Source organism: Paramormyrops kingsleyae, chromosome 15 (assembly GCF_048594095.1).
Source record: "Paramormyrops kingsleyae isolate MSU_618 chromosome 15, PKINGS_0.4, whole genome shotgun sequence".
Taxonomy (NCBI): domain Eukaryota; kingdom Metazoa; phylum Chordata; class Actinopteri; order Osteoglossiformes; family Mormyridae; genus Paramormyrops; species Paramormyrops kingsleyae.
The window spans coordinates 25,251,981-25,270,437 of NC_132811.1; the positions used below are offsets into that span (position 1 = coordinate 25,251,981).

The window sequence follows — 18,457 nt, forward strand, 5'->3', positions numbered from 1 at the left end:
AGACCCCACTGGGTACCACTCATCTCCACTACAAATAGGAAAAAGAGGCTACAATTTGCACGAGCTCACCAAAATTGGACAGTTGAAGACTGGAAAAATGTTGCCTGGTCTGATGAGTCTCGATTTCTGTTGAGACATTCAAATGGTAGAGTCAGAATTTGGCGTAAACAGAATGAGAACATGGATCCATCATGCCTTGTTACCACTGTGCAGGCTGGTGGTGGTGGTGTAATGGTGTGGGGGATGTTTTCTTGGCACACTTTAGGCCCCTTAGTGCCAATTGGGCATCGTTTAAATGCCACGGCCTACCTGAGCATTGTTTCTGACCATGTCCATCCCTTTATGACCACCATGTACCCATCCTCTGATGGCTACCTCCAGCAGGATAATGTACTATGTCACAAAGCTCGAATCATTTCAAATTGGTTTCTTGAACATGACAATGAGTTCACTGTACTACAATGGCCCCCACAGTCACCAGATCTCAATCCAATAGAGCATCTTTGGGATGTGGTGGAAAGGGAGCTTCGTGCCCTGGATGTGCATCCCACAAATCTCCATCAACTGCAAGATGCTATCCTATCAATATGGGCCAACATTTCTAAAGAATGCTTTCAGCACCTTGTTGAATCAATGCCACGTAGAATTAAGGCAGTTCTGAAGGCGAAAGGGGGTCAAACACCGTATTAGTATGGTGTTCCTAATAATCCTTTAGGTGAGTGTATAGCATTAGTGTTTGTCAAAACATAATTATGTGTTTTAGTAGAACTGTCGTGATACATTTTAAGTACTATTTATGTTAACTAAATAAAATAATGATATTGCATTAAAATATTAATGGAATTAAAAATGGCATTAAAATATTAAGCGATAGCACATGTATAGTTCGAGCATTATATTATTAATTAAGCACATGTGACATTTTAGGGAAATTTAAGCAATTTTTGGTGGGATTCATCACAATTCACAATTACATGTTACCATGCAAACAAGCTGAACTGTGCATTTTGAAATGTAGGTAATTGTCTTTTCACTAGTTGACGAATGTAAAAAAAGGTGGAAATCATTGAGGGACACCTATAGGAAAGAGAGGAAAAGGGAGGCAGGGAGGAAGAGGAGTGGTGCAGGAGCGAGCAGTGCCAGGCCATGGCGCTACAGTGGGGTCATGAGCTTCCTCAACCCCTTTCTGGACGACAGGGCCACGTCCAGTAATATGGATGGGTGGGGGGCTGCCCTGACCCCAGAGGAAGGTGAGGATGCCATGGCCGGGCATAGTCAGGTAGCACAGCAGAGCCAGGGGATCCAGGGAGAGCTGAGGCAGAGTCCAAGTCGTAGCCAGAGCCCACCACCACCAAGCCAGAGCCCACCACTACCAAGCCAGAGCCAGTCAGGTCTGGAGGGGCAGGCAGAGCCCCAACAGAAAAGGAGAAAGAGGCAGCAGAACACAGAATTTGAGGAGCGGATGCTCACTATTTTGGAGACAGTGAATAGAAGGGAGAGCCCTCCTCCTGAGGACAATGACAGCCTTTTTTTTAAAAGTATCTTGGAGGACTTCAGGTCACTGTCTCATAGGAAAAGGCAGGACCTGAAGTTTCAGATACACAAATTAGTATATGAGGCTAAATGTGAAGAGGATGGACACACAGACAGCATCTAACAGTGAAGAGAGTAACGGGGTGCTGCTGTCAGCGCTGTGAGGGTGTGAGCTTAATTCCCTTGCAGTACTGTCAGCTGCACCTTGTGCTCTCTCCCACACACACACACACACACACGCACGCACACACACACCCGCAGACAGACACACAAAGTTGCCAACTTGTTCATTTTGTTCGAGAGGCTCTATTCATACAATTGTTTTTGTAATATTTTCTATAAAAAAAAATCATCAGTGTTGAAAATATCTTAATCTTGGGCACATGCTGTGTTCATTAGATTTGTCAGTGCAACATTTATTATCTAACAGTGCACTTCTGGCAGCCTGCTCCAAACGGTGGTAATTAATTGTGAATGTAGACTTGTTATATTTCATTTCCCAGCTGCTAATTGTACTCCAATATTACTGTAACTAAACTCAGCATCAGTGCGAGAGATCAGTGTCCAGTTTACCCTCCCACCTGCACATATCATATACAGCATACCACATAAAGCAATTAGCAGTGGTAAGTAAAACTTGTAAAGCACAATAAATAGCGCAGTAACTAATACATTTTAGTAGAGGCTGCTGACACTTAGAAAAGATGCTTTCAGTGTTTGGATGAAAGGTGACACTGTGATCAATTATTCTCCTGAGGTATCTGCATGAATCAACCCTGTATATAGGCTGGTTATTAACTGACAGTTAGTTCTAGACATCAAAGTAGGATCTTATGATTAAATTGAAAAAAAAAAAGCTCTTTTTTGAGTAATTGGTGGCTCTTAAAAGAGCCTTTTAGCAGCCATGGATTATGCCATGGGTTGCCAGGGGACAGCTCCTTCTGCAGAGAAATACGAAGCAAATGTCTCCCTGACACGGATAGCCTCCCGTGAGGAGTTGTTGCTGCCCACTCGGGTGACCTCCTGCAGGCTTGCAGCCTCTCCATCTCCAGCCGATTCCATGGGCATCACCCTGGTGCTCGCGGTCCTCCTCAGGAAGTTATGCAGGACAAAGGTAGCCTTTACACAGATGTCCACATTGGCAAGACTGATGCCAAAGACCCTTCTGTATATGCGCCACTGAGCAGCCAAAATGCCAAAGGCATTTTCAACAATCAGCCTTGCCCGGGACAGCCTGTAATTAAAAACTCTGTGCCTGCTCCTGGATAAGGCCGCATGAGGTCTCAACGGAGCGGAAAGGCCTCATCCGCCACAAACACATGTGGCTGTGGCCCCAAATGCTCTGCACCTGGCAGCAGAGCATCTTCTGGCAAGCCAAGGGTCCCATCTCGGAGTGCCTGGCCGAAGGTGGAGTTAGACAGTGAGCCACCATCACTCGTCCTCCCATAGATGCCCACATCCACTAGTCCAGTTTTTTTTTTTTTTTGTGCAGTTTGTGGTCTAGTAAAGGGCAGGAACTATAATGGGGCTTTCCGGAAACAGAGCTGGAAGCATGCTGGGAAAAACATGGAGGCCATCAGATGCATTTCAGCTGTTTCACAATTTCCAGCTGTACAGCCTGTGGTGCAGTTGCTAGTTCATCTCTGGGACTTAATTTGGAGGAATCTTCAGGAATTTAATCTGCGTTAATGTTTTGCCTTCTCTCTCCTCATTTAGGCCAGCAATGGGGATATCCACCAGGTGTGGTATGATGACCCACGGAGCATTTCTCTAAAGGCGGAATATGTGAAGAAGCTGGGCCTTCGCGGGATCGGCATGTGGAACGGCGATCTCCTCGATTACAGCAATGACACCATAGCCGAACAGCAGACTCAAGCTATGTGGGAAGCCCTCATACCAAAGTGAAAGGGTCCTGGTCGCACATCTTTTTCTTTATAAAGACTGAAAGAGGGACCAAATAACTGCTTCAACCTGATTTAACACTCCAAATGAAACTGCTTTTTTCAGTCATAAGAATAAGCATATATCCAGCAAATGCTGGCTCAGTTTTGTCTTTCAAATGGTAATAACAAGGAATTCAATTATAAATACACTTTCTGTTTTGTGTAATGATAACTAATGAAGGAGCTGGAAACACTGGAAAAGATTCAGATTTTTCTGAACATTTACATGTCTGTAAATGTCCTACGTTGATTTCAGTTTGAATTAAATGATTAATTTAACACTTCCTTTTTGTAGCTTATTCAGTTCCATACATGTTGATGAATACTACATGGAATGGCTTAGCTATAGGTCTGTTTTCAGTTCAACATTAATTCATCAATCTACCAATAGCTTGTCTGGATTGCGGCCACAGTGTGTCTGGATCCAGGAAGTATCAGCCCATAATGGGGCACACACACGCATACATGCACAGTATGGGGAAATAGAGATGCCGGTTAACCTAACTGCATCTCTGGAAACTGGGGGACCAAGAGAAAAGCTGAGCGACATGGGGAGGGCATGCAAGGTCCACAAAGGGTGGGTGACATGATGTTATCAATAATCGACGATAGACAAATAACTCAGTGTTGCTATCGGCTAACCAGCAATTATCGCCTTTGTCAGGGAAGTAGGCTTGGGCTACACAAAGCAAGATAATGGGATGATTTTTGATTTGGCTTTCCAGGGCATCAGACTTTTCCAGTGGTAGCACTGGTCACACCAGCACATGATTTTGTTGCACCCTTTGGTTTTTGATGCAGCATGATATTAATCAATGAGCTTGTACACTTTAGAATTTGCATACCCTAGTGTTTGTACTGATGAAAGATTGACAGTGAGACTTGAAACAGTAACCCCTTCAAATTCGAGAGGGTTAGGGGTTGCAGATTTCTGTGAATGTGACAATTTGTGAATAATAATTGGGGACCCCAAACCTCTACCCATAATAGTCTGCTAGCCTAAATGTCCATTTATTACCAATGTCTAAACAGTACTGTACTGTACACTTTTTCATGTCCTGTGAAGACATTTTTATATAACATACAAGCCATCTAAATTATTAATTATTACTAAGTTATTACTGTGTGAGATCGGAGTTCCCATGCCATTGATCTGCAGATCCACCTTCAATCCCCTAAATCAGAAGAGAAGCCTCTTCTCTTCATCCTACTCTTGGCTGTCACTAAACATCATTGATTCAGTTTTGGTGCAATTTATTTCAAAACTCTGCGAGTTTTTGTCATATACACATTTAAAAAACACCCACAGAAACCTTGGACAGTCTACTTCTCAAATATATATATAGGTAGAAACTAAATATATTTTTACAGCTTCGTGATACGAATAGAAAGAACAAGAGTGACTGACTAAGGCGTCTGCGTCTCTAAGCGGCTCTGATCGCCTGCCCACTTGCAAATCGCGCTATTCACATGATAATAACATGATAATATGACAGTTAGTATTGGGTAAAGAAATATGTTAATACACCCATTGTGATTGAAATAAACAAGAGCACATGTCTGGGTAGTGTTTACACTGATCGGCTACAAAATGGCACACGGATACGTCTCTGCCGCTGAAGCTTTGTGCCAGTGTTGCCACTTTCAGCAGTGAACCTCATAGCTGTGTTCATGGCTCAGTGGGCTAAGCCTGTATGCCTGTAATCATAAGTTTGCCAGTTCAAACCCAGCCTATTTAGAATGTGAATCGCGATCTTCAGCTGAGAGCGGTACTATACGCACCAGATGCAGGTAAAACAAAGAAAGGTGACATGGTTTGCTTTTTTTGCCAGTTTAACCTAATTTTAATTTAACTTTAATACTTACAATAATGGAAGTTATGACCTCGACAGGAACGGGGTACTTCTCTTACTAAATTAAGGGCTTTTGAAATATCATTGCAGCGTTCTGTTGAAACTGATGATAGATCTGGCATCATACTGGGCTGGAGAGGGAGGCTGCGCTGTTTGAATTACCTGGTACTGTAGTTGTAGTAAGGGGCGTGCTGTGCCTCGTCCCACAGATTGCCTGTCAGGGAGACGTTGACCTGCTTCATGATCGTGCTGTATGGGATCTGCTGGCCGGCTGCGTCGCTGCAAGGCGCTCCTTCGTAAGGCACCTTCGGGATGGTGCACACCCCCTTCTGAAGGGAAAATAATGGCTGGGACCACAAGCTTCTACATACTGATACTTCAGCCATTTTTAAATGATTATGAAGTGTCAGAAAGGAGGCTCTGAATGCGTGTGAAAGACTCTCCTATTAAATGAGTGAACGGACTCCTACCTCTGAGAACTTCTCACATGGGTAGTCATATCCGTACCAGGGAACCCCCATCACCATCTTCTTTGGATGGATATCCAACAACATATATTCAGCATATCCTGGGAAAGACAAGGTATAATTAACACAGAGAAAACACAGAGAAAGAGAAACTGCAAAGGGCACATTCTTTACACAGTAATATGCTCTGAATGAAACTTACCAGACATCGTCTTGAAAAAAGGTGCATTAGCCTTTGCTATACATTCACCCCATATCTGACTTTGCTCATCATAAGACATCACAAAAATTAAGTCAGATGCCTGTGCAATAGCATGGTAGTCATAGCAACGCTTGTCTATACACGTGGGTGACCATGCCACATCAAATGACACCTGCGAATAAGTGATATGGACTCACTGAGCTTATATCAGGAAAAAGCATTTATGAAACATATAAATGCACTTCTGAAGTCATCAGTCAACCATATAATGACATTTCTTTATGCAAAAATCTAAATATTTAATTTTAGTTGATCACTTTCACAATGAAAAGTTATACATGAGAAACATTGAAAAACTAGGAAAATACTAAAACACTAGGATTGACCAGTGACCTCTGAGAGAACATTCCCTTTCACTTTAGAAATGTACACTATATGATTATGAACGCAGGAATCTCACCTGTGAGCCTGAGATCTCTTTATGAAATGCTTCAGCAGTTTCTTTTACTAGGTCATTTAAAGCAAAGTACTCTCGAGATAATGCCTCCACTGGTTGCTCAATGTCAATATTGATCCCATCCATAAACAGTTTCTTTGCCAATTGTACTTTTTCTGTGATCCAGGCAGTTCGGTTGTCACGATGTACAATTTCAGTTACAGGAACATCCCCTAAATGACACACGAGGATTTCATTCATATACAATGAATCATGTATTCAAGCTGTTAACCAAACTTGTTTACCTAAAATGTTGTTTAGTTTATTGCTACTATATAAAGATAAACATTGAGAATATTGTTGTTGGCAATGCCAAATATTAAGTCCAAGCTGGAACTACCTTTCAGGACGAACCTTGCGCCTTTTGAGTGCGCATAACACATAAGCTCTGGGTCATAGGGTCCAAACATAGCCACAGTTGTCACCATACTCCAGTCGTACGACTTCCAGCTTTTTCCTCCAACATCAAATACATATACCTGCATATACACTCACCTAAAGGATTATTAGGAACACCATACTAATACGGTGTTTGACCCACTTTCGCCTTCAGAACTGCCTTAATTCTACGTGGCATTGATTCAACAAGGTGCTGAAAGCATTCTTTAGAAATGTTGGCCCATATTGATAGGATAGCATCTTGCAGTTGATGGAGATTTGTGGGATGCACATCCAGGGCTCCCGTTCCACCACATCCCAAAGATGTTCTATTGGGTTGAGATCTGGTGACTGTGGGGGCCATTTTAGTACAGTGAACTCATTGTCATGTTCAAGAAACCAATTTGAAATGATTCAAGCTTTGTGACATGGTGCATTATCCTGCTGGAAGTAGCCATCAGAGGATGGGTACATGGTGGTCATAAAGGGATGGACATGGTCAGAAACAATGCTCAGGTAGGCCGTGGCATTTAAACGATGCCCAATTGGCACTAAGGGGCCTAAAGTGTGCCAAGAAAACATCCCCCACACCATTACACCACCACCACCAGCCTGCACAGTGGTAACAAGGCATGATGGATCCATGTTCTCATTCTGTTTACACCAAATTCTGACTCTACCATTTGAATATCTCAACAGAAATCGAGACTCATCAGACCAGGCAACATTTTTCCAGTCTTCAACTGTCCAATTTTGGTGAGCTCGTGCAAATTGTAGCCTCTTTTTCCTATTTGTAGTGGAGATGAGTGGTACCCGGTGGGGTCTTCTGCTGTTGTAGCCCATCCGCCTCAAGGTTGTGCGTGTTGTGGCTTCACAAATGCTTTGCTGCATACCTCAGTTGTAATGAGTGGTTATTTCAGTCAAAGTTGCTCTTCTATCAGCTTGAATTAGTCGGCCCATTCTCCTCTGACCTCTAGCATCAACAAGGCATTTTCGCCCACAGGACTGCTGCATACTGGATGTTTTTCCCTTTGCACACCATTCTTTGTAAACCCTAGAAATGGTTGTGCGTGAAAATCCCAGTAACTGAGCAGATTGTGAAATACTCAGACCGGCCTGTCTGGCACCAACAACCATGCCATGCTCAAAATTGCTTAAATCACCTTTCTTTCCCATTCTAACATTCAGTTTGGAGTTCAGGAGATTGTCTTGACCAGGACCACACCCCTAAATGCATTGAAGCAACTGCCATGTGATTGGTTGATTAGATAATTGCATTAATGAGAAATTGAACAGGTGTTCCTAATAATCCTTTAGGTGAGTGTATAAGATAATGCTTAAGTATTCAAGAGGAACGACCAGAAACTTCAACTGTCATACAGTACATAACTAAAAGCTTACTATGGTAAATATGGACGGTGGGTTTCCCCTTTTCTGGGTTGTATAAATGCAAAAACAGAACAATTACAATAAGACCATAAAGTATAACTTAGTAACTCAATCTGTGAATTTTTGCATTTTTACACAGCGGGAAGTGTACTATTACATTAGTATTAATATTAGTATAGATTAGTAAGCAATAATGGCAGTTTTACACTACGATGTATGCTATGTCCCGGCATTAACACAAGTATACCTCGAAGTCCTTCTCGCCCTGGATTGGTTTGCAGAGCTCTGGTTTGTCACATGGACAGACCACATCCTGAGCTAGGAGCGCTGCGATCTGAGTCGCTAAGAGCAGTATAGGTAACATCCTTTCCACCGTTCACAACACGGCCGCCGCCGAACTGGAGTCTCAAGGCGAAGTTTCAGCCTATTTAATTCCGATTAAGATCACGCGAAATCTTGCGTGATTTCATGATATCTACTATGTAACCATAGGACGTTATTTGTTTACACGAGTGAACTGAGATTTTGCTGAAGCATGGTAAAATTAATGTGTCATTGAATCTATGAAAATCATGGATAGTATATCATTTTTTTCCACTGGCCTATTTAATTGGCTCATTTCCACAAACAGACACTTTTGGCTTTACTATAGAACAGCATTAACTGTGGAATCCATGATTATTACGTATGGATTAAAATTATGTCATTTATAAAAATAAAAGTATTTTCTATCAGATGTGGCAGATAATGGCATTCTACCACTTAGTTAATTTCCTTGAAAATTGCATAGGAAGGTTGTTACATTGTTGGTTAACTTTAAACACTTTAGTGATGTTGAAACACTGCCAACTGTGTTAATTATATTTTTACATGGGATATCGATACGTTCTAGCACCTTTATTATAAATTATGTTCATCAGCAGTATTTTGGTTCTTAGCTTGAAAGTATTCACTGGAACAACTATCAATAAATATCTTATTAATTAAACTTAGTGATTTATCATTTGAAATTATACGTAGTAATTATCCTGTTAAGCTTTTTCCTGTCACGCCCCGCTCCGTCCGCTCCCGATGTGTGCCACGCCCACCTCGTTACCTCGTGTGATTCCCTGATTGTTCTCACCTGTGATTCGTTACCCTTAGCCTGTCTCTTGTATTTAGTCCGTGTCTAAGTCAGTGTACCCCAGATCGGTCATTGTATTGCCATGTGCAGTTCGTTGTCCGTCAGTCCGTTCCTAATAAACCCTGTCAGTCCTTATTTACGGCTCCGTTTGCCTGCTTCCCGGCTCGCCTTCTCCGCCAGTGTGACAGAATGACCGATCTCTGGAAAGACGCATCGCAGCAGGGGGAGGACCTCTGGCTCGCCCTGCTGCAAGAAACTGCGAACTGGCGAGAGCTACCGGAGATCCGCGGGGATCCTGCTCTGTACGCCCTCGCCGAAAGGAGCTGGGATCTCCTGCAAGCGGTCACCCCAACCAATGAAGCGCACGTGATGGCGGAAGTGCGCTCCCTCCTGAGACAGCTCCTCGAACAGGTAAGGGAGAAGCAGCTTCAGCCTCCCGCCTGGTCAGAAACCACCCCGCCTCTACCTTCCTGTCCCGGACGGCGGAAACGAAAGAAGCGACAGGGAAGAAGGGAAGAGGCCAACCCGACGATCGTTGTGGGGCGATGTCTTCTCTCCCCAGCTTCACTCCTAGCGGGTGAGCGGGGGGAACCCCCGCTCTAGGGAGACATCCCGATTGCGACGCACCCGCGTGTGCACAAAGCCCCCAGCGCCATCACCGAGGAGCCGCCGCTGGCGGCATATAATTACCGCTCGGCACGCCTGGCGAACAGGGGAGCCAGGGCTGCTTGGGACGCTATTCCCCTCCCTAAAGCCCTTAAAGGGGCAGCGCCTAGTCGCTCGGCGCCCCTCCTGACGCCCGTGCCGGACCTGCCTGCTCCGGACCTGCCAGCACTGTCTGCTGCTGCTGCCGCCGATCTGCCCGCGGCACCGCCTGCTGCTGCTGCCGCCGATCTGCCCGCGGCACCGTCTGACCCGCCTGTCCTGCCTGACTCGCCTGTCCTGCCGGCGCCTGTCCTGCCTGACTCGCCTGTCCTGCCGGCGCCTGAACTGCCCGAGGTGGCCGCGTGATGGCGGCGCCCCCTGCTGGCTGCGTGATGGCAGCGCCCCCTGCTGGCCGCGGCCCTGCCTGAGGCCGTCTCTCCCGTCCTGCCCGTGGCTCCGGCTGCACCGCCTGCGGCCACGCCCCGTCTTGCCCGAGCCTCCACCCTCGGGGGCCTCCCTAATGACTCCTTTGCCCTTGCCCCGACAAGGCCGACGCCCCACAGGACCCCGCCTTTCGGTGTCCCATAAGGGACGGGGACACAGGCGTCGGGCCCGGGTCCCGCCCGCCCTGCCCCCTGGCTCGCCCGTTCGCCTTAATTTGTATGTGAGCTGACTTTCAATAGCCAGTGTATGTCTACACTGTATTACATTGTAGTATTTTTACTGTTCAATTAACCACCATTTTGCTGAAACTGTGGAGACTCTGCAAGTGGATTCCTTACAGTGGGCGTCATCAAATTTATTTCTTGTATCTTAGGTTTTTTCAGTTGAAGAGCTCCTGCACTGTATTTGGTTCATTTAAAAATGAAAACCTTATTTTATTTGTGGGAAGGTCATTGTTTTAAACTTAAAAAGATGTGCACTTCATTTGCCTCACAAATAACGTTTATATTACGGCTTTTACACATTAATATTACAGGTTTTAAACATACATTGGTCCAGATACTTAGACATTATAGATTTTAAACATTTATATTACTGGTTTTACACATTTATGTTACGGCTTTTAAACATACTTTGGTCCAGGGGTCACCAACCATTTTGAAACAGCTACTTCACGGGTACTGAGCCATACGAAGGGAAATCTTCCTCACAGTTTGATACACACTTCTTAACAAATTTGCTCAGTATAATAAACATGTTCAAAATGCTTTTTTTAGGTATTGTCATTTTCAAATCTATATAAATGCAAATGTGATTAAAGAAGAATAGCAACAGGATAAAATTAAATTTTAGACGCTGCTCACTGGTGAGTTGTGCTATTTTTATAACAGGTCTGCGGGTGACTCTTGTGGTGCTTGGGGGCACCATGTTGGTGACCCCTGCTTTAGTCCATATACTTAGACATTACTGTCTTTAAATGTTTATATTACAGGTTTTAAACATTGATTCTGTGGACTTTGTTCCAGATACTTAAACATTACGGATGGTAAATGTTGAACTTCGGGATTTATAGACATTACACCCTTTAACACTAGAATCCCTAAAACCTACGAAAAATCTCGGACGCACCTCTGGTGGAGCCCCCCCCTCACTCACCACACAAACTGCCCGCCCCCTCATCAGCGGCAATCAACACCTATTGTTTTGCAAATGAAAGCGAGTTTCACGGTTTCAACCTCGGATCTGCTCAGATACATCTTTCTAACAGTGTGGTCTGAGGAATCGTAAAATAAATGTATATTATAATCGTAATTTGAAATACATTTTAATCCACATTTCTCTTGATTCAGCAATTGCGATTTCAGTTTCCCGAAAGTATTTGAAAGAATAAATAAATGCATTTGCTTACTGTCTGTAACAATTGGTGTTAATCTCTTTTTCAGTTTTAAAGTTCGATCAGGGCTAAAAGACAAATTAATTAATTTATGTCGTTAAAATTACCCTGGCATGACATTAGCGCGATATATGTATTATAAATGTGCCGACAGACAAAGCATTTTTATAAGTAATGAAGAAAAAAAATGGAACTTGCAACTTGTAAAGACTGTATGAAGTCCAAGTAGGCTATCTTACAAAACACAATAAAAGTATGTGCTAAAACACACATTCAGCCTGTGAAAAAATGGCACAATGCACCTTGCAGGGAAACTTAGTACGTTACATGTGAAACATTGCGTAGTTATGAGCACAAAAAAGACTACTGATTACTATGTCCATCTGTTATGAGTTGGCACAATGCACTTTGCAAGTATACACACTGACATCGCTACGTGCAAAAAATATTGCGCAGTTATGAGCACACAAAAGACTATAAATTACTCCGGACGTATGTGCAATCATGTATGGGATTATGAGATGCCACAGTGAACTTCACACGGAAACAGTTCACATGTTTCATGTGAAACATTGCATAGTTACAGTATGAGCACACAAAATACTGTAAATCACTCCGGACATGTGTGCAATCATGTATGGGATTATGAGATGCCACAGTGAACTTCACACGGAAACAGTTCACACGTTACATGTTTGGAGCACACAAAAGGGCTAATTACTCAGAAACAGATTGCGGTCCAAATATATTACGGCACAATAAAGAAGACTTTCGCGTATGTACAGATCTGGCCATCCAAATTGCGCGCGGGAAGGAAAGTGATCTCGCGTGACACCGGAGTATTTCCCGTGAACACAGAAAATGCATTGACACAGGAAAGACATGATCAGTAGGGGGCAGTCATGTAACGGACTGAACTGAAGCGGCAGCGAACATCACCGCGAGCTACTGTACAGTAAAAGGCTCGTTTGAGATGAGCCAAATCTGCGCGGAATCGATGGGAAACGACTGGCTGAGGACACAGTTGTTCAAACAACTGTGATGTTGCATTCTCTTCTAAAATGTTTTATTTTTTAATCTAATATCATGTCTTGTGTATCGTATTTATTTCCATATAAAAGCAACAGAACTGAAACTATATCTTGTTTATCAGCAACACAGCACGTGAGCGTGAATAACGCGATATCCGCAATTGATCTCGTAGGTATCTGTTCCGCTTCCAGAGCTCTGTTCCACTTTTTTAACTTGACATAGCAACCTGTTCATTATCAAAAATTGAATATAGTTAAAGGAACATATAAAATGTTGTACTGCTCAATTTAAGTAGTCCATACAGTCTGTGCTTTAGGCCTGTAAGTGATTAGGCTGTGATTAGGCCTGTAAGTAGTATTTTTAACCAGCAGTAATTTAAAATAATACATTTGGCTATGCTAAATATATATATTTACATCTGCATATTTATGCTGGGTTCATTCTCGAAAGAGCGGTGACTGACAGTGATATCGAAGCAATTGACGGGACAAAAATATTTTCCCCGTTAGTTCAATTTTGTATGTATTGGCAAAGTGATTATATTTAGTTTAATTTAGAAAAACGTTTGGAGCATTTTTTGATCGTTAAATATAAAGGGTATGTTGGGGTGTATTATTTCCTGTTAGAAAACATACATTTTAAAAGCTGAAAACCCGTTAAAACATTCGCTATAAGCTGGAGCTTAACCATCAAACATTGTTTATTTTTTTCTGTAGATGAAAAAAAAAACACGGGTTAATAAACAAACATAACATAAAGCAAGCCTTTTAATTCCTATAGCCTTTTTCAAGGACAATGTAAGCATTATTTTACAACGAATCAATCAATGAAATGGTATAAAACAGAAAAAAATATATTTCGCGAAATATTTTACAGTTTTGAATTATGTTTAGCTTCTGTCTGTATGACCATAAATTACAGAGTAACCGTCTCTTCTCATAGAAGGCTAAAAAATGCAGTGATCACGCAGGCTCCGGTACACGCAATATACTGTATTTTGCTAACTTGACAACCTGTTCATTATCAAAATCAAATATAGTTAAAGGAACACTGCTCAATTTAAATAGTCCATACAGTCTGTGCCATTCAGCATGAGCACCACCTCACTGTGATTAGGCCTATAAGTAGTATTTTTAACCAGCAGTAATTTAAAATATCTTGAATTACATTTTAACCCCCCCAGAGCCAATGGCGATTTCCATTTGCCTCGGGATCCGATTTTCGGAATCCGAGATTACGTCACATCCGGTAAAAACTCAGAAAAACCGAGTCGGATGCGTTCCATTTGCCCCAGAAGTAGCAATACCATGGATCCATATGGAAAAAGCAAGATTTTTTGCTTAGCCGGACAACTTGTCGGATTTAAGGTACCTCAGTTTAAATGGCCTTTATCTTCGTTCACTTACAATTAGCCCGAACTACCTTAAATCCGACAAATAATCCGACTAATCATGAAATCCAATTCTAGAACGGTTAATTGGTAGCCATTGTTAGCAATATCACTTGATAACACATTACGCACGGTGCTTCACGTATAAAACTCCGTAGCAACACGTCCACAGATAAATTGGACGATATAGTGTGTGCGACCGATTTAATGAGCCACAAATGAGAAGTAGTGCTTAAACAGGATAAAGCTACAACTTTCCCTTCTGTTGAGAAAGAGCGCAGCCATCTTCGATTCTGAACTCGGGATCCTCTGCGTTATCCGAGATATTTCTCGGATCTCCGAGAAACGGGAGCGCGCATGTCATCACTTCTGGCTTCAAAACTCGGAATCCGAGTTCCCAGGGCAAATGGAACGCACCACAAGCCTGCTCTTCTCACCTTTATTCATAGGGTGGGGGAAGGTGAATTGGCACGTTTCAAAGTGACACGAACGACCCCCTCTCATTAACATTTGTGAGGTTAGCTCTTGTAATTTGAAGGGTTGTGAAAGCCATAAGGTATTGCTAGGGTGCAAAGTCCAAGAAGCAAGGAATATCTGCGCTGTGTTACTCGTTAGTTGCGCAGTAATAGTTTATGAATCACAAGAATAGGCCAACATGCAATTACGAAATACAATGCTCTGCAGTTTTTAATTTAACTTCTGAAGGCCATTTTGCGATCTCAATCATCATACACCAGCATAGACCACCGTTTTCTCAATTATTTATTAGATTTTTGTTTTAATATGCCACTCAAACGCACATAATGCTATGCCTTTATTATCAAAATAGACTATTAGGATCTCATATTGCTACAACTTTGTACACAATATGGCAACAACTTTACAACGGGACACGTTATTTTTGTTATTATTATATATTTTTGATAACAGCATATTCTCAACAACAACAATGCCAAAAAAGCTTATTTATTCAAGTGATCAGAAATATACAATCATCAGAAATGTGTCATACATATTGTCTCAATAGAATTCTGGCAAAGAGAACACGCAGAGCCCACAGACCAAAAATAAAACAGGGACTACCCGGCTTGTAAAAAAGAAATCAGTGGGTATTTGCTAATTTATTATTACGCAAGCAGCGCCATGTGCAGTATAGCTTCATATGCCTGTCTGCGGTGTGAACATCATATTCACAACTAATTTTAACCCTATGGAGTGAACCAGGGGCCCCTTGCATGGGGGGGCATTTCTTCCCTCTTTGGAATAATTACCTTATAACTTCAGATATAAAAGTCACAGACACATGCCTGATACCTAAAATCAAAGTTGACCCCTTTACAATTGATTGTAGGAAGTTCAATAACGAAATGAATAACCTGTGTATAATTTATGGACATGCGAATATAACAAAAACAGCTGGAAAAATACAAAATCTGTCTTTGTGTCTTGGATTTTTGTAAATATTTCAAAAACTACATGATGAAATAGGTCCAATTTTAAAAATCTGGTTCCCAAACTTGTTTTCTACATGTGTGCCCAATTTCATATCATTTGATGCAGCCCAACAGGTTTTACGGAGGAAAGAGCAAATGGTGCAACTGGGAGCCTTTCCTATCCAAAACCTAACCTAAACTAATCTGAAACCTATCCAAAATGGCAATAGTGTAACTAGCAGTGTTTTTTGGGGTAGCAACTTTCTTTCTAAATGCATTACCACTTATAGGTCATAAGTAACAATTTGTCACACATCATCACCACACATTTGTAGGAAAATCTATATTTTATTCACACGACTTGTGCCAAACTTATCCAAAACCTATCCAAACTGGCCACAGTGTAACTAGCAGTGTTTTTTGGGGTAGCGTCTTTCTTTCGAAATGCATTACCACTTATGGGTCATAAGTAACATTTTGTCACACAACATCACCACACATTTGTAGGAAAATCTATATTTTATTCACACGACTTGTGCCAAACCTATCCAAAATGGCCGCAGTGTAACTAGCAGTGTTTTGGGATAGCGTCTTTCTTTCTAAATGCATTACCACTTATGGGTCATAAGAAACATTTTGTTTCTAATCCTAACCCTGCATAACTGTGCCCAAACAAAGCCCGACAAGTGCCCCGCATAACTGTGCCCAAACAAAGCCCGACAAGTGCCCCGCATAACTGTGCCCAAACAAAGCCCGACAAGTGCCCCGCATAACTTTGCCCAAACAAAGCCGACAAGTGCCCCGCATAACTTTGCCCAAACAAAGCCGACAAGTACCGTACATATCTTTGCTCAAACAAGGCCGACAAGTGCCCCGCATAACTTTGCCCAAGTGAAAGCCAAAAGCGCTGCATTACTTTGCACACTTCAAAGCTTGACAAAGGCGATGCGGAACTTTTCCCAATGTACCACAATACAAGTGTTACCAAAGCAAATGTTAATTGTAATTTGCTGAATCACGGAATTATAAAAATCTATAGAATAAAAGAGTAAAATGTAAACTGTAAATAAATGTACTTATGTCGAGCGTTGCATCCTCTCCGCGCAAAAAAGCGTCCTCCTCCATCGAATCAATGGGTAAAAGCGACACTTTCTTCCCCCGAACCACTCTTCAAAATCATCTTCTGTGCTTTCTCAACAGTGAAAGTCATCCGAGCCATTTTTCTTCAGTCAAAAAAGTTGTTGTCCGAAAATAACTGGGTAAACTCACGGAGACTACGTGCGCAATGCGTACTCGAGACACTCCCACAAATACTGCACTTGCAGAGAATAAGTTGCGCATTCATGTCCCCAACGCGAAAAACAATGCCCAATCAGCACATCCCATGCCATTTTGCAAACCTTAGACACACCTCTATTGGATGAAGCAAATGACACTGTAATTTGATGTTCATGTAAAAAGTTTATTATGGTGAAACATAACCATGGGCAAAGGTTCAGTGTGTAAAAAATAATGTGCTAGCAGGGAAGCAGAGCATATATCTGAAAAAATACTTGACAAGGATTACAGTGATTGATTTATGTACATAAGAGATCAAGCTTTCAAACGAGGGTAACTTTGTCATTTTATTCATTGGTTTTCTTCTAAAACTCCGAAGATAAAAAACATTGCACGAATGTACAGAATGCCGACTGACATTTTTCCGCGATGAGTGAGCAAGCTATTTGAGAGCATTACAGTCATATTTATGGAAAAATGCGTGTTTTGTCTTAATACTGTGACGGTTTATGAATTATTGCCCGTGAAAGAAATAGTTTGAAGTGCTTAGTTTTCATTTTATTTAACACTTATATTGTCGGGCCCCGCCCCCATGGGCATGACACAGGACACATTGTTTTTTTTTTAACGTTATATATTGTTTGGATACATTTATTTTCTTTGCAAATGACTGTTTTGATAAATATGCTTAGATGTGTTTAGTGTATTATATGCTCTTGTTTTATCCTGTTCATTTTGTGTTTAAATGCTAAAAAAAAAACATATTTAGGTGTAATTATTTGGGGCCGGGAACAAATTAATTGGTTTTCCATAATTTCTTAAGGGGAAAATTCGATCAGAACTCAAACCTTTTAGGATTCGAACCTGAGTTCTGAACGGATTAAGTTCGAGTTCTGAGGTACCACTGTATATTTGTTTTGCCATTACACTCATCTTTATTTTAATGTATATTGTAAATATGTCAGATTTTTATTAAGTTTGTAATTTGACATCAAAGTATAGACATTGCAAAATGCAGTTTGGAACACTTGCAGAAACATTATAAAAGTACATAGTAAGCAATGCTGCCAGTTTGTTTTGATCCCAGATATCTGATCACCAAGGTCTTGGCTACATGTAGATGACTAAATGGTGTAGTTGCAACATTCATTTGGATAAATAAATAAGAAAAACCTAACCCATGTCACTATTTCTGGCTCTTTTCATTGAATATGTAGCAACTTTCATGTGTATGAATGAGCCATTGACACCTGGCCACTTCCCCCCACCACCTTTTATGGTTCTGATGGTGATGTATCTGAATCACATTTCACCATTGTGCTGTTCATCAAATTACCATGCGAATGACATTTGATGACAGCGGTACTACACACCCCCGATGCAGGTAAAACAAAGTAAAATGACATGGTGTACTTTTTTGCCGATTTAACCTAATTTTAAAAACTTTAATACTTCCGA

General features: G+C 41.8%; 1 protein-coding gene across 1 annotated transcript; it reads right to left on the reverse strand.

Moving 5' to 3' along the window:
- Positions 1-5,487: 5,487 nt before the first annotated feature.
- Positions 5,488-8,654, reverse strand: LOC140578567 (di-N-acetylchitobiase-like). The gene is made up of 6 exons (XM_072700093.1): positions 8,509-8,654; positions 6,835-6,973; positions 6,459-6,667; positions 5,999-6,170; positions 5,800-5,897; positions 5,488-5,658 (listed from the first exon to the last, which is right to left on the reverse strand). Exons 1-6 carry the CDS (start codon positions 8,623-8,625, stop codon positions 5,488-5,490), a joined length of 906 nt encoding a protein of 301 aa, XP_072556194.1. The 5' UTR covers positions 8,626-8,654.
- Between the last annotated feature and the right edge of the window lie 9,803 nt (positions 8,655-18,457).

Coding starts and splice junctions, on each gene's coding strand:
- LOC140578567 (XM_072700093.1), bottom strand. CDS start 8,625: ATGTTACCTATACTGCTCTTAGCGACTCAGATCGCAGCGCTCCTAGCT. Junction 6,171..6,458: donor AAGAGATCTCAGGCTCACAG/GTGAGATTCCTG, acceptor ACTTATTCGCAG/GTGTCATTTGATGTGGCATG. Junction 5,659..5,799: donor CATGTGAGAAGTTCTCAGAG/GTAGGAGTCCGT, acceptor TTTTCCCTTCAG/AAGGGGGTGTGCACCATCCC.